Raw genomic sequence first — 16559 nt, 5'->3', positions numbered from 1 at the left:
GACACGAATATGTCTGGATCTGTCTTTGGTGTTTCTTGTCTTGTCACTTCCTGTTTTATTTTGATAGTTATAGTGTCTTGCTTTAAATTTTACTTCCCCATATCCCCTGATTGCCCTTCTGTGTGGATATATAGTGCCATCTTTCCCCTTTGTCCTTGTCAGTGCTGTTTCCATGCCCCATATGTTTCTTGTAGTTGCATTTACTTTAATCTATAATTTGTGATTCCCTGCTAGGTGTCGTGTTTCACTTTAAATGTGTTGTATTTCATTTTAAATAAATAAATAAATGGCTCACCTTTTGTTAATTTTCTGTCTGTATCCCCCCGTCTGCATCTTGAATCCTCCACTTCACACTCCACACATTCGGCACAATTTGCAGACTGGGAAAATGACATAATGTCAACACTTGGCAATACATTAGGAATGAAAAAAATTATATAAACCAATTAAATATTTTGTGGTATTGTATCTCTATAGTCCAAAGTAACCTCAAAAACTCTGGCCGCAGTTCATCTTTAGTGACTGTAGTCTGTCTGTCTGCTGTTTACCTCAGCTGGTCTCCATGTCTATTTACTCTGGAGTTGGTTGTAAAACCTTATGAAAGAAGTCTGATAGGAACTGATGAGTCAGCGAAACTCATTTCTGTCCAATGACAGCACTACCGAGGTGAGTTGCTCTAGGATATCCTGAAATTTTCTGTCGGAAAGCGCTGCTGTTATTGATGCTGTTAGCCTCTGTTAGCTGCTGTTAGCCGGCATTAGTGAAACTGCCTTTGATGTAGATCTAACATTGTTGGACACTTGAGTGAAATGTAAGCCTAACACTGGCCTAATGTAAATGAGGGAGAAAGGAAAGAGCAGAGGTGGAGAAGGACACATGAGAAGGAGATGATTGAAATGTTAAATTATAAATGGTTAACAATAATAGTTTCCAAATGAAAAGTACCATTTAAGGAATAGTATGTATGGTGTGGTCTCTAGCCACATACATAACACACGATTAAAAATGCAACGTCCATCCCACCCACTGTTGTATTCAAGATTCAAGTTTCAGATTTATGAGAACAATATTATGGAAGATGCAGTTACACACCAATCAATGCATATTTATGAGAACAACATTGATTTTCTGTTAAAAAATGACTTACTGTACCTTTTAAATTTTAACAAACTTTTAGATTTTCTGGTAGTTTTTTATTTTATTCTTATATGCAGCTATTACTCATGCACATTGATTTTCACACTCATAAAAACTGGTTTAGTTTTATAATAAATGAACAAGATTACCTACCAAGTAAAAAAAATTAGAGTGTAAAATGTATGTAAGCTGCATAGGAGTCTCAAGGCTTTTAAGTCTGATGAATGCAAAGAGTCACGGTGGTCTGTATTGAAGAGGAAGATGCAGGAATTTTAAATGTATACAGCATCGAATGAGCTTTTGTGGATTTGTTCATGAGGCAACCTTGTATATAATAAAGTTAAGAAAGAAACAAAGCGATGCCATTTAACACAGGCACATCAAAGGCACACACGCATATCAAATGTTTGACCTCTTCATTCACTCTGCACTGCATTTTCTTTACTGTGATGTCTAGTGTAGTTTATCCCCGGAGGTTTGACGTCACTACTGATGTTCCGAGGCTATCTTCAGCTATATTAATAAACACTGCTCAGCGTAAGTGCCCTGAGAAAAGACTTTTTTGGCAAGCATCAAATTGAAGCATCCTGCCTCTTCCCACAGGTGCAAATGAACCATGATAACACCCATGTCAAATGGGAGAGAACATCTTGCTGTGGGGAGGCTTCCTGACATTTCTTATTTCTGTTGCTTAGCTGGTAGATGCAGCAGAATTTACAACAGCAGGGAAAATGAAAAATGAGAGGTACATATCCTTGATTCAAATAAATAGGGATTTCAAAAAGTCCTCTAGAGCCCTGTTTGTCTGCGAAATCCTGTTTGGCTGCTTTTCTCCTCTTCTGGAGTGTACTTATCTGAGTCCTCTCTAATTTTACCTCCAAAATAACCAGCAACACTCCTTAACCCTCTTTCTCTTCACCACCACAGCAGCTTTTCAGCCTTGTTGCCATAAAAAAGACTCAGTATTTGCTGCTAAGCACTGAATGCAAACCCAGCAGTTAATCAGTGTGTGGATTGTTATAATGGATTTAGACTTCTACAGTGAGTCTTTGTAGAGCCAGCATTCCTGATTGTGCACGAGTCCTTATATTGAGGCTATACTGATTATTCCTTATATTGAGAAAATAATAAGAAGAAAGTAAAACTCAACTTAAATTATGACAGCAACCATGCAAATGTGGCTTCATCACTTCTTTGGTTCCTATTGCTCCAAATCCCATGTGTGTGGTGTGCGGGGAGAAGCAAGCAATGAGGTTATGAAGCCTTCAAAGTTACTTGTGCATTTGGAGACTAGACATCCTGCTCTGAAGCACATGTTGGTAGACTATTTTGAAAGACAAGACAGTCAGAGTCAGGTGCTAAAGTTTGAAACTTCAGTTAACATCACTGCTTTAAAGGTGTCGTATGTGGCGGCTAATTGTATCGCCGAGCCTTTTGACAGTGGGGAGCAGCTGCAGACGACATTTGTTTTCGGTGAAGCAGCAGCTAGCAAAGTTGGGCACGTTCCTCTCGGAGAACACAGTTAAGAGGCGGCGAGATGAGATAGCAGAAGATGTTGAAAGCCAGCTGTTTGACAGACTCGCTGCATCCCTGTGGTGGATGAGTCTACAGACGTGGAAAACAAAGTGATTTTATTAGTTTATGTTAGTTACATCAATCAAAATGACTTGCGGGAGGACTCGCTGTGTGCTTTAACTCTGCCAAGAAAATCAACAGGAGAGAAAATCTTAAAGGCCTTGGGTAAATGCATGACTGGTAAAATCAGCTGGGACAGCTGTGTATGTGTGGGCACTGATGGTGCTGTAGCAACGACACTGTCTGGCTTCATCACTCGTGTGAAACAGGTTGCACTGAAATGCGGGTCTATTCATTGTTGCATTCCTTGTGAAGTCTTGGCATGTATGAGACTGTCACTGGAGCCCAACCAGGTGAGTGATGTCATTCAAATATTAAATTTAGTCAAAACACGTGAACCGAACACACGCTTGTCTGAACGATTTTGCGACAGCATGGATTGACAATGACAGCCACCAGAACAAGGCTCTTTAACAGACTGGATATTAAAAACACACTGGGCCTGTCACTGACAAACATGGTTTGCATTGATTTTCATGTGGGTTATATACTAGTTAAGGTTGAATTTTGCTTTAACTAAGATATAGTTTAACATATCTGGTCTGTGGCACTCTTCCCCCTCACTCTCCCCCTTCCGGCAGCTACAGTCCAGTCCATGGAGTCAAAAGGTTTGTAAACCATGCTTCAGTTCAATGCTGATGAATAGGATTGACTGTATTTTATCCTTTAAAAATTTAGCTCTTGAATAATTTCAGATTCACTTCTCACCATTCAGTTTCAGTTCTACAATTCAATTTCAGTTCCAAAATTCAGTTTTTTGGCACTTACATCCGGTTACGGTTCAAGCGCAGATTAATAGAACTACGTTTTACTAGCGGACCGAAAGTGTTACTGACGGGAATCTAGAAGTTAGCTAAAGAGTTGGGATGCTGTGTAAGACATAAATAAAGCTAAAATACAAAGGTTTGGACACTGTTTTGCATGTTTCCCTACTGTAGGGGTCTCTGCAAGCATACAGGGCTCTGAGAGGGTGCAAGATGACAAGTATGGAATTCTACTAGAAACAGTCGATCATATTTGTTTGTCAAAGCTGAATCCAAGACAAACTACGCTAAATTAGCGTTTTTAGCTAACAGCTACAATAAGCATAAAAGTTACTGTACGGCTATCATTTGTTAACATGACGCTTGTTCTTATACATGTAATACATTTATTACCAACCTGAGAGTTTATCCGCTGGTCATTCAACATGACGAATGACCTCTGAAGTCTTAATTCAGCTCAAGACGCTGTAGATTCCAGTCAGTAACACTTTCGGTCCGCTAGTAAAACGTAGTTCTATTAATCTGCGCTCGACTACTCTTGAACCGGAACCGGATGTAAGTCCCAAAAAGATGAATTTTGGAACTGAAACTGAATTGTAGAACTGAAACTGAATGGTGAGAAGTGAAACTGAAATTATTTAAGAGCTAATTTTTTAAAGGATAAAATACAGTTTCAAAGCAAATGAATTCATTTTCAAAATATAAAATTCAATTTCAATTTAGTGATGATCATTTTCAAACCAATAAATTGAATTTAAAATTAGGCTAATTCATATTCAGTTTGTAAAAGCATTTATTCAAGTTACAATTCAGATTCAATCCGAGCAATTCAAATTCGAATTTAACTTATTCAAATTCAGTTTCTGATGGCACAGATTTCTGCCCATAGAAAAGCTAGTGCTGATCCAGTTTTGCTATATAAGCTATGAAAATATGTTCAAAATAACAATCTTTGATTCTGCTTTTGGTGAAAATGGTTACTTGTAAAAACATTCTCTGTGTCTCCAGTTCACTTTAAGTCTACAGAGCTTTACAGATAGCCTTCCATACAGTCTGTGGAAAGTAGCAGATATAAAGTTACGTCACTCCAAAATGAATGTTCCCTTTTGAACAGTAGATTTAACCGCTGTTTAATCTGCTGTATTAACATGTTTCCGGGTATTTTACTCTTCTTCTATTTGGATTCAGTGGTGTGGTCGTTGTATTCAGTTGGCATGCCAGAAGGTGTCAGGATATATATAAACCACAGAACCATTTTACCTTGTGACATGTTCATACCTTTAAAAAAAAGCTGAGCACTTATAGCATGTGAACTTTAGTTCTGAGCTGTCCTTGTTTGAGCTGCAGGTGTTGCAGACACATTTGACAGATTGCTCAGTGGAACAGAGTTATTTTCAAACATATTTCTTATATTTCACAGGTCTGAAGTTTTCAAGTTTTTCAACACCTGCAGGTGCTGCAACGACTCACATTGTTGTCCATTATTTCATGTCCAATGTCGACTGGTAGGACCTTGTGCTTCTTTCAAGTTCCACCCCTGCTTATCCGTCCTTTACGGATGAGAACGGTGATTTCTCAAGGTTTATCCTTGGCACACAGTGGCACTGTGTACCCACACTTCTCCTTAAACACAAATTGATTTCACACTTAAATCTTCACGGTATAAATCGCAGACCCTCCACCTGCTCCCCACTATAACTGTCTCCTTCTCTTTTTCCTTACATCTCATTTAACCTGCTCTCCTCCACCAAATCTTCCATTACATCCTCCCTGGCTCATGTGTAGACACACACCTGTGATCCTGAGGTGTGTCATGACCGAATGACCAGGGATACTATAAGGAAGGAAATATAAGGAAAGAATGCTAAGAGACGATGAGTGAAACAGTGAAGGCCGGAGGCATCTGCTGGGTGTTACAGGGCAGTTTCTAGAAAGGCTGTGCGTAGGAAAATTGAGGAGCTATTTTCATGCCACATTAAGTTACACCAGCCTTCCACTACAGGACTTTGCTCAGACAGAGGAGGCTTGCCTCTATTGTGAAGGCTAATAATCAGCGCAATGGAGTTATTACCCAGCACTACATTTCACAGGCCTAACCTAGACAGCATCAAAGAAGGGGAAGAGAGGGAACGTGGGAGGAGGACTAGACATGAATCCCAATGGATTGTAACAAACGCTGCTACCTCCAGCCCAGCCCAGCCTCATTCATTTTATATGCTTCAAGTTCAGCTCAATACAAATTGATATCTGGGTGAATGGGATGAAAGTACTAGGGGTAATGCAAAAATGGCAAAACACAAAACGGGAATTTAATTCCATTACTGCATCTTTGATGTCTGTCCAGTGTCAACAGTGTAACAACAGAGGCTGGTGCTTGTAGGAGCCCCTGCATCTTCATACATCTTTCCATTATTAACACCACTCTAAGCACATTCCACTGCTGTCAGTCTGGGGCAACATCACAGTGAAATATTAAGCCCCCTGCCGTGCCTATCACTGCTCCGCTGTGTAAGTACATTAACTGTACAGCATTTGAAAGGGTCATTATCAGCCAAAGAGTGAAAAGGACTGACATGCAAAGCATTATCATACATGTTCCCACGCAGCAGTCAGTCAAGTTCCCAGTGAATATGTTTGTGTGAGCAGATGATGGTATCAAGATTTTAACAGTGTTGTTTGTCAGGGCCAACAGTAGCAAATGAATTTGAATTTATTGACTTTTTGAATTTATTGTGTTTTGTCGCTGTTGTCTGTGGACCTCTTCCTAAAATACCATAAATTTATTATGTCACTAAAAGATAAATGAAATACCTCCGAATTAATTTGCACCAACTCGGTAATGTTCGCTCCTGATGTACAGAAGTGGAAATATGCTAATGTTGGTGCTTTGTAAATTAAATTAATACTGAGTTTGTGGCATGCAATGTCACAATCTCAATGTGCACTCTTACTATTTTTCTCTCAGATTCATTTAAAATTATAACCTTAAAAACACGTCAGTACCATTTACTATTCAACAAAAAGAATTGTAGCAAAACTTACCATTAATGTCATACTGTTGCTTTATATTCAGAATTTGCGCTATACTGGCAACATAATTACATTTTAAGACCCCTATCAAACTTAAATATTGTCTACAAACCATTTGTAAATAGATTACGAATTAAGCAATATAGTGACTCGAGCTATCAGGCTCACATAGAGTAAAATACACCATTAAATACCAATAAAGCCTAATTTCAGTTTATTGATATATTTTCTTTATATTTGGCTGTTGTTGGTCTATTTATCAGGCTAAGAGAATCCCACAGTGAAGCAAGTCAGTATGCGCTGAGAAATAATGGCCATTTCAGTGCAAGAAAATATTAATTAAAAAAATCTAATTAAATTGTAAAGCCGTGGGAGGCTTGCAGTGCTTGTTACTTTTCATGAGTTTTTTTTGCCTCTCACAAACTTAGCACAACCTGGTGTGTTTCCCTTTGTCTTAAGGTGAGATAAACTGATATATTCCTATTCCTCTGAAATAAATCTCTCCTTTTTGCCTTCAGAACTGCCTTAATTCGTCTTGTCAGAGTTTCAACATTGCTGTGAAACATTGCTCACAGATTTTGGTCCACGTTGACATGATGACGTGAATCTCCCATTCCACCACATCTCAAAGGTGCTCTGTTGGATTGAGATCTGGTGACTGTGGAGGCTATTTGAGTACAATGAAGTCATTATCATGCTCAAGAAACTAGTTTGAGATTATTTGAGCGTTGTGACATGTTGTCCTGCTAAAAGTGCAACCAGACAATGAGTCCACTGTGGTCATCATGGGATCGACACGGTAAGCAGCAATACTCAGAGAGGCTATGGTGCGTAAACAATGCTCAGTTGGTACTAAGTGTTCCCATGACTTTACCACCACCAGCAGCTTCGACTGCTGATACAAGGCAGGATGGATGCTTTCATGGTGCCGCAGCAGACTCAGACCAGGGAATGTTTGTGTGACTTGTACCTTTAGTGTCCGTTTCTCAACGCTACAACCCACCTGGCTCAATGTTCAGTACATTGTGTACTCATGTTGTAATGAGTGATTATTGTTGTTACTGTTGCCTTCCAACCAGCTTGAAGCAGTAGGACCTCTTCCATCAGCATCAGCACTTTTGTCCAGAGAACTGCCGCTCACTTGATATTTTCTCTCTCTTTTTTGGAGCCATTCTCTGTAACTCTAGAGATGGTTGTGCAGGAAAATCCCAGCAGACCAGCAGTTTGTGAAACACTCAGACTAGGCTGTCTGGCACCAGCATTCAGGCCATATTCAATGTCGCTTTAATCGCCTTTCCACTCCATTCTGATGTGCAGTTTTAACTTCAGCGGGTCATCTCGACTGTGTCTACATGCCTGAATGCACTGAGTTGCTGGCATGTGATTGGCCGATTAGATATATGCGTTAGAGAGCATTTGAACAGACGTACCTAACGAAGAGCCGGGTGAGTGTTTATCACTTATAGTACAATACACTGCAAATACACAGGAACAATAACTTTGTTAAACTGAATAGTAGAAGTTTTGCTTTGATGTTATTTGTGCATTAGAGCTATTAAAAGCAAATATTGGATAGTCAAATCCAAATAGACATTTAAAATGCCCACAGTGGTAAATATATACATAGAATTACAGTTTTAATAATAAACAGATATTAATGTTACTGTACATTTTCCCCTTGCCAATTTATATATTTACAGTATTTAAAATCTCCAAAAAGGTATTTGTTCTGTAATAATCATCCCATCTCACTTGACTTAATATGTAATGAATTTAAGTACTTGCTGTTTATATTTATTTATTTTATGAGAGCAGATTTTAAAGGCTGCCTCAGATACCACAGAAGGAACACAGGAAGGAAGATATTCCTACATTCTGCTATTACATCTTCAAAGGCACCTGAAGCCCTTTTGAACAAAATACAGACTGAAGAAAATCACACAAGAATGTGAATTAAACAAAAACACATCAAAGTGTGTCAGCTTAACCCACACATGCACCACATGAGCACTTTTGCCTTGTGAGAAAAATATATCTAATGCACATTTCTGTGAAAAGAAAAAAAAAATCATCAAGAGGATCGGAGACCGTGTTGTTTGATTGCAAAGAGTCTTTATTTTTTCCTTGTGTTCAAGTACGGTCCTCTCTCAGCAGGGTCATCTAAGAAGCATGGACACACAACACACAACTCGCACCAGAGCCTGAGCATCTTCAGGTGGGATTTCTCTTTTTGTCTCGACTGGGGTGGGGGGGTCCCGATCAGCAGTTTCCATGTTTAGGTCAAGTGAACAAGAGTCCTGTTGTACACCACATAATTGTTTTCTCTGCGAACATTTGTTGCATTTAGTGACACTGACATCAGCACATAAAAATTATATATATATTTATATATATATATTTATATTCATATTCATATATTTATAGATTTGTCATTCTATATCAACAATTCCTTCTAGTGATTTTTTCCTTGGTTTTTCATGTTGTAAAACTGGACAAACTGTCGGTAGGAATGCCTTGTTTGGACATTGATTTGTACAGGAACGCTCAGACACATACACGCAACAGAGGCATACGCACACTACTACACACATGCATGCATAGATACGCTCGCTCAAGTTTACGTGTACACACAGGCCACACATTCTGTCACATACATGCACATGTACACAAACACACGCGTGCGCACACACGTCAACCCCCCCGCCCACACACACATCCGCATACACACCCACATGTGCTCAGCCAACACGGAGAGGCAGGTCTGTACATCTACGGGAGAGAGACATTACCCATGATTCCCAGCAATAAGTACAGCTTCACCTGATCAAAAACACAAGAAAATAAAAGTTACAAACAGCAGAGTGAGTCGGCCAGTCTACGTCGTCTGTAAACGTCGACAAAAATTTCCTTTTAAAGTCCTCTTGGACTGGTCCACTGTGTGTCAAAGTTTGGCACAAGACCTTTCTCTCTCGTCTTCCTTTGTCTCTACTGTACACTGAGATGTACAATACTGGCGGCTTTCACTGATGTGAAAAAAAAAACTTGAAACAGTTTGGGTTTTTTTTATGCAGAGGTGATGATGACAAACCACTAAAAGTTGACATTGTCAAACATGTCAGATTCCCCAAAGTGAAAAGACAAACCTTTCCAAAGACAGAGAGTGTGCTTTAAACATACACATATAATCTTTAGGCAGTGAAAAAGCACTTTAGTTGACGGGGACTCTGGAACAATGCTGCTCTGCCAAACTGATGCTTTGGCAGCTTTGAACTGCTCTTTACTGTGTCCATGACAAAATTCACTCGACGGAGAGAGAAAAACACAAATATCGCAGTGCTTCCTCTCTTCCTGGGAAAGGAAAGGGGGGCCAAAACAAAAGTGTCTGCTGACACCCATCCTGATGATGTCTGTCAGGTCTGATTCTCGTGTTCACATTTCGCTTATTTTTTGTTGCTTTTGATGTTTCAGTCAGCAGTCAGTCATGGAAAATAAATTATGTTTGTATAAGTGGCCCATCAAAAACGTGTAATATACACACTATATCACCTTTTACTGTACACAGAAAATAAAAAGTTTCTTTTTGTTTTGCTGAAAGTGAAAATTTAGAAAAGTACAAATAAAAAAGATGTAAAAGAATGACGACAAAAAAAGAAGTCTCTTGAAGATGACATTCCTTGAACGCAAATTCAGAAGCCTCTGGAGGCGGCAAGGCCATTGCAACAAAAAAGGGGGATAAAAGCAGTGCTACGTTTGTCACTTGGGTGAAATGGTAAACATCCACTTCTTGCTTGTTGCCTGATGTGCTTTCATCTTTTTCTGTGCTTTTATTCTTCCTGACCTCTTCAAGAACCCTCATGCCATCTTTGTCTCTCATCTCCTCCTTAGGTCAGACAGCTCTTTGCTCCTACAGAGTAAGAACGCTCCCTCAACTGCTGCTTATTTCTTTATCCTAGCGCCCTCTTCTTCTCTCTTGACATCTGCATACTCTATCCGCCTGGTCATTTTCTCTCTTTTTATATTCTGTTTCCTACTCTTAGTTCAAACTGTCAAACACACTTTGTCATATCTACTTCCACTAGCTCCACTCACTGGTGAAATGGAGCTGACTTTAAAGAAATAAACTGGTCTGGAAAAAAAAGTTCACATGCACATGCAGTCTCTCTTTGTTGCTCGACCTGACTTTACTTCCTATCCCCATCCAGCTCTGCTATCCCACTTATTTTAGAGAACATAAATTTCCTGCCACTGGCTACAAGATCGCTTTCAAAATACCACGTATAATCACTGCTGATGTCTTGCAAAAATAATCCCTTTCACACAAGCACACACAGACTCTTTCTTGCCCCCCAACACTGTAGTCTAACTAGACCCAGGAGTCAGGTGAGGCCGGATAGTGGCTGGTCTCGTAGTTTAGTTCGCTGTATGGCCGAGAGGCCGAGTAGAAGTCTACGTAGTTGCCGGTTGATTTGAGGCCCAGATGCATGCGCAGATCTTCCCGCGGGTCCCTGGGTGGTCCGGTGGAGATTGGAGGTTGCTGGGGTGGGGCCTGAGGCTGGGCCTGAGCCTGGATCGGTGGCTGTGGCTGGGGTGGCGGAGGTGGCGGTGGTCCTTGGTCCTCGTAGTAGGCCTCGTCAAAGCTCCGGCTCTGGCTGTGAGGTGGAGGCTGCGGTGGCTGAGGCTGGGGGAAGGAGGGAGGGGGAGGGTAGGGGTCGTAGTCTTTTAGCACGGCTGCTGACGGACTGTCCAGCTGGGGCTGAGGGGGCACGACGCAGGGCTGGGCTGGACCCTGGCGGGGAGTGGTTGAAGTGAAAGAGTGGTAGGTGGGGGGGTGAGGTGCAGCAAGGAAAAGAATGGAGAGTCAAAGACATGTGGGTAACGGGAGGAAAGGTGGGAGTGGAAGAAAAGGGGAGAGAGATAAAGAGGGAGCGATGGAAAGGAGAGTGACAGGTAAGAGTGAACACAAGGGACAAAAGGTTTTGAAAGGCAGGCTGTATGGGTAAAGAGCTCAGAAAGGAATCAGTGGGGAAGGGGCTCATGCTGTGAATTCTCTATTACATGCAGGCGTCGAAGGCGGCAATGCATCTCTAACACTATAACACTATAACTCGCACAGGCCAGTTGTGTGCGTGTGTCTGTGTGTGTGAGCGCACGCGTGTGCAGCCGCGTGAGGAAAACGTGTTTACATGTTTAACTGCCAGTGTTAAAAGTTCGTACCCGTACAAATGAACTTATACTTTAATTAGAAACTTATAAGTGATGAAGAAATCGGGCCAAAATTTCAAAGTCAATGGCTCTGATGCCTTTTATTTCCCTTCCCTCGGTACCAGCAGAGTCATTTACCAAGAGCAAATAATTAGTGCAATCAACTGAGGTAATGACTTTAATTGCCAGTCGGGTGTGGTTTCAGGTTGCAGTCGTTTGATACTGCTTGAGCTGAGGGTGTGCCTCCATCGCACACTCTGCCAGCACATCTCTTATCACACTGGGACACCTTTTGTGTGCATATATTTGTGCGTTTTCTATCCTGCTGCTATCTCTGTTAAAAAACCCCTGAAATGCATGCACTGCTAAAACGCTGTGGTGGTGTATTGCTACATATGCATACAGAAAAGTGGATTCACAGAGCAGCATTAACTCACCTGGTTTTGCTTGATATCATCGCTGGCAGTCAGGTAAGAGTTTCGGAACAGTGTAGATGTCCCACAGGAAATTTGAACTTGATGGATAAAATAAAAATAAAAATTATACCACTTTTTCAATTAATGACAAAAATAGCTACTAATAATACCTATCAGATATCTGACAATAACTTATGAGAGTTTCAAAGCTTCTTAGTGTGCTACTTGTCACATAAAGAATTTATCATAAGAGAAAGAGATGGAAAAAATAGAAAACATTAAAAAATAGAAAATAAATAAATAGACATAAAGGGAGCGTGGAAGCTAATAGAGTGAAGAGATAACAAGAAGGCACGGGAAGAAAGAAACTGGAAAGGAAGACAGGAGAAGATTGAGAAGAATCAAAGTGTGTGAGAAGAGAAATGGTGTGAAGCTGAAAAAAGGCAGATAAGTGAAAGAGGAAATAGGGAATGAATATAGAGGAGAAGGAAAGATAAAGAGGGGGATAAAATAGAATCATTTAATTCATCTCCATCACACACACATACACACACCTGCCATGCCGTCTTTCCGGGATGTGTGCTCTCCTTTGTTGCTATGGAAACCGGCGTTGGTTGCCGTGGAATCGTAGTCCATCTTGCGTTCCTTCAGACTCATCATCTCTCTGGGGGAGGCTGGGGCGCTCGCTACACACACACACACACACACGCGCGCACACACAAAATAATGAGCAATAAACCCAGAACAGCATGAGCCTTCACACTCTGCGTGCTTACACTGGTGTGTCTGTGCGTCTTGGTCTTTTTCAAGGTGCACAGTCATTATTCATCATTTAACTTGTCAGCAGAAAGGGTCACCTCCAGCATGTTAGACGACTTCTGGGAATTCTCACACACAGACGCACACAAACATACACATGGACGCTTTGGACAGTTTACTTAATAGTTTTATGTCTTTTCTTCTCTTCTTTATGTGTTTAAAGTTCATGTTAAATATCCAGCTATCTAACAAGCCAACAAGTCAGATCAACTTTGCTTGTAGTGCATTACAAAAGTGACCATTGATCATTACACCCTCGCACAAACAGGTCTTGTATTTCTTTAATTTTCTTGGTGCCTCAACTTAAACAATCTCCATGACTGGCTGCAAAATCTTGCACATAACAACAAAATAAATGGAGGTGCTAGTACCATCGAATGCATGCACAAGTCCATGCCATGCTAAAAGCATTACATTTAAAAGACAGCAGTGATTAATCTGACTGATCAAAGATTGCCAAATCATAGTTATATACTGCAGTGCAGTTTTCAGCAGTTTTAATGAGATTAAGTACATGTTTACTGACAGCACTCACCGTGTTCCCTGTATGCTTTTAAACATTTTAATCGCATTTTAAACGGGATGTTATTTAACCCGATTAAATGGACACTGTTCTAACAGTTTTTCATGCAAAACATAACAACAGTTAAATTGTTATTGCCTTTTTGTGCTTGTGTACTAAGTAGTATTAATGAACTCAATTGCAGCAGTGTTAAAATACTGAAACTAAATGGAGGAGTTTAGCTGCTAGTTTATTGGTTATCGTGACAACAAAGACATTTATGAGTGGCCTCATGCCAATATGCAGTCCTATTTGTGTGTTTTCCAACTCTGCTGCACTGCTAACTTCACAGTAGAGCTATGCTTTCTTTGGAGATACTATCAAGTTTCAAACCTATTTAGGATCTCCACACCTCCACACATAATGTTTCTGTTTGTGACTGTGTGGATTTGGACAATTATGCATGTGTACATATCTGTCCAAAGACATGCAGTTTGTGGGGATAGGTTAATTGGCCATAGGTGTAAATGTGGGAGTGAATGTGAGCGTGAATGGTTGTCTGTCTCTGTGTTGGCCCTGCGACAGACTGGCGACCTGTCCAGGGTGTACCCCGCTTCTCGCCCTATGACAGCTGGGATAGGCTCCAGCGCCCCCGCGATCCTGAAAAGGATAAGCGGAAGCAAATGGATGGATGGATGGATGCATGCATGCATGTGTGCAGGCGATGACAAACATGGCCCTCATATTGTAGAAATACTGATAATGTCCCAATTTTCTTTTTTAAACACACACATGCAAACTTTTAGCCCATCGCAAGGTAATCCCGTTATAGCATACTTTAAGTGCTTACTCACCACCTCCTATCATAACACTGGACTGCCATAATCCTGCCCACCTGTTTCAGATTGCCTATATAAAGATTCTTATAACTAACTCAATGTTTACATACCAACCCAGTATCACGGCAAAGCGTGTAATAGACACGCCGCTCCACTCTGTTCATTTCACGCTTTGCTGGGATACTGGGTTGTACACACATACAGTATACTCCAGGAAATGTGAGTACATTCTAAAAATAAGCTTTTTTGACATGCTCACACTAGTTTTGACATTTATTTAATATCTGTTACACATGCAAATATGCAGCACACACAGACACACACACACACATGTGGAAGTCACCATTCTCAGTCCAATGAGCCATCGGGTAGAAACGCTTTTCATGCTTCTGAATAAAAAGAAAAGCAGATGTAGCCTACTCCAAAAATTAGTGCATAATTGTCTTTGTTCTCTTTGGTTGTTCTATACCACGATTAAAGGTTAGAGAAGAGCAACCTAGGGATGAAAACACTTGTGAATATGACTAGCAAATGAAATAAAGGCTTTTAAAGTGATTTTTGGAGAGCCATTGAATTAAAATTCATCTATTTGAATACTAAAGGATGCCCGTTTTTCATCTCGGCTGTTCAATGTTTGACATAAAAAGCAAAGGCGCATTGTACCCTCTTATCTGTTCCCCAGCCTTTTCTGCATTTTGACAAGACATTGTATTACACACGTACACGCGCAAGCACAGAAACGGCTGTGAAGAAGGCACATAAACATAATCACTTTGGCTGTGGTGAGCCACGTTTTTATAATGTTTTAACACATTTCATTTTTAATTTTATCATCCAATACCTCTGTAGCAGATTCCATTAAAGTAGCAGCTCAAACCTTTTACAGAAACCTCCAGAGACAGTGCCATCGCTGCTGGTTACCTAGGGGACCTGGCTTGTAAATGCTCGATATGACAGCCCGGGAGACAAATTCTATCAGTGCAGAACACAGCAGGACCCTGTGGGGGCCATGACACATGCAAAGGTCTCTCTCTCCTTCTCTTGCAGCCTCTAACCTCCCCTTCTCTTTCATAGTCGTACTACTCTCTTCTCACATCAACTCTTTCACTCCTCTTCTCCCAGCGTACTTGCATACCATCATTACTCCTTCTGCTTTGATCCATCTCTAAGGAGTCGGACTGCAGTCTGGAGTGTATGCAGAGGAGAGATATAGGAGCATGTGGGTGTGTGTTAGTGTGTGTCTCTGTGTTTGAGAGCACACTGAGGTGGCCTGTAAAGAGTGAGAGATCAGAGGGAGAGGTGAGAAGAAAGCAGGATTACGGCAAAGAGGAGGAGGAGAGTGAAACGGGTGAATGAGAAAGGGTGGACAAGCTCAAAGGCAAAGGGGGAGGCATTGTGTGTAGACAGAGGAGGAGCAGAAGAGAAAGATGGGAGTCATGGCTCAATTTACCCCTGCTGATCCACTGTACAACAGACATCCACAAATTTCTCTATGCACTATAATCTCAAAACTTCTTATTTTCAATGTCGCTGGCTAAAGTCAAATCCCCAGCCTTCTCCACTTCCTCCTCCCTGCATTAACCATCCCTCAATCCCTAATTCTTCTTGCCTTCTTGCTTTTTCTCTCTCTATCTCCCTCCGTGTTTATCTCATCCCTCCTTCTTTTCCTCCTCACACACAAAAACACACATTTTATTTCTCTCTCTCACTCCCACTGTCTTCCTCTCTTAGCAGGGTCCTTGAAGACCTCTCTAAGCCAGGAGGAAGGAAAAGTACTTTTCTGCCTCATCAGCTTGCTAAGCCCAGTGTGGTGAAAGAACAGCTAAAGGCTCTTGAACCACCGATGCTAACAGCTAATGCTAATGTGCCCTTTGCAAAGCATGAAGGCCAGTGGGCTCAAGCTATGGGCTAATGATAATCATATTTTGTAGCATAAGCCTGTAATGCTATGAGCTATTTAGCGGTGGTATAATGACTGATCGCATCCGCAAATGTTAATGTAGATGACTAATGTCTAAATTAGATTCTCTGTGTACTGTACCACAGATGTAACCCTTTATTCAACTGATTTTCTGTAACCACTTGTCAAAAGAGTAAAATTCAGTAAAGCCTTAAATTTTAATATATGCTTGTTTTTACAAACAAAATCCTGCCTTATTTTGATAATCATACCAAGTCTTTAAAGACAATTTATACCAACTGGAAAAGATGCTGA

The 16559-nt window shown here is 40.8% G+C and overlaps 1 protein-coding gene across 3 annotated transcripts in view; it reads right to left on the bottom strand.

The window, feature by feature from the left end:
• Positions 1 to 8746: 8746 nt before the first annotated feature.
• The window catches only part of ctnnd2a (catenin (cadherin-associated protein), delta 2a), a 265108-nt gene continuing 257295 nt past the window's right edge, over positions 8747 to 16559 (bottom strand). For 2 of the 3 annotated variants that reach the window (XM_076888085.1, XM_076888086.1), the window contains exons 23-25: positions 12739 to 12870; positions 12206 to 12282; positions 8747 to 11352 (exon numbers count right to left, since the gene is read on the bottom strand). In XM_076888085.1, the coding sequence (XP_076744200.1) occupies positions 10930 to 11352; positions 12206 to 12282; positions 12739 to 12870 (632 nt within the window). In that variant the 3' untranslated portion in view covers positions 8747 to 10929. The remainder of the gene's footprint in view (positions 11353 to 12205; positions 12283 to 12738; positions 12871 to 16559) is intronic. The other variant, XM_076888087.1, reaches the window with a different exon arrangement.

The sequence above is a fragment of the Maylandia zebra genome, linkage group LG9 (genome assembly GCF_041146795.1).
Source record: "Maylandia zebra isolate NMK-2024a linkage group LG9, Mzebra_GT3a, whole genome shotgun sequence".
Classification (NCBI taxonomy): Eukaryota; Metazoa; Chordata; class Actinopteri; order Cichliformes; family Cichlidae; genus Maylandia; species Maylandia zebra.
The sequence above is the reverse complement of the archived record's forward strand: the minus strand, read 5'-3'. Positions and strand labels throughout refer to the sequence as shown.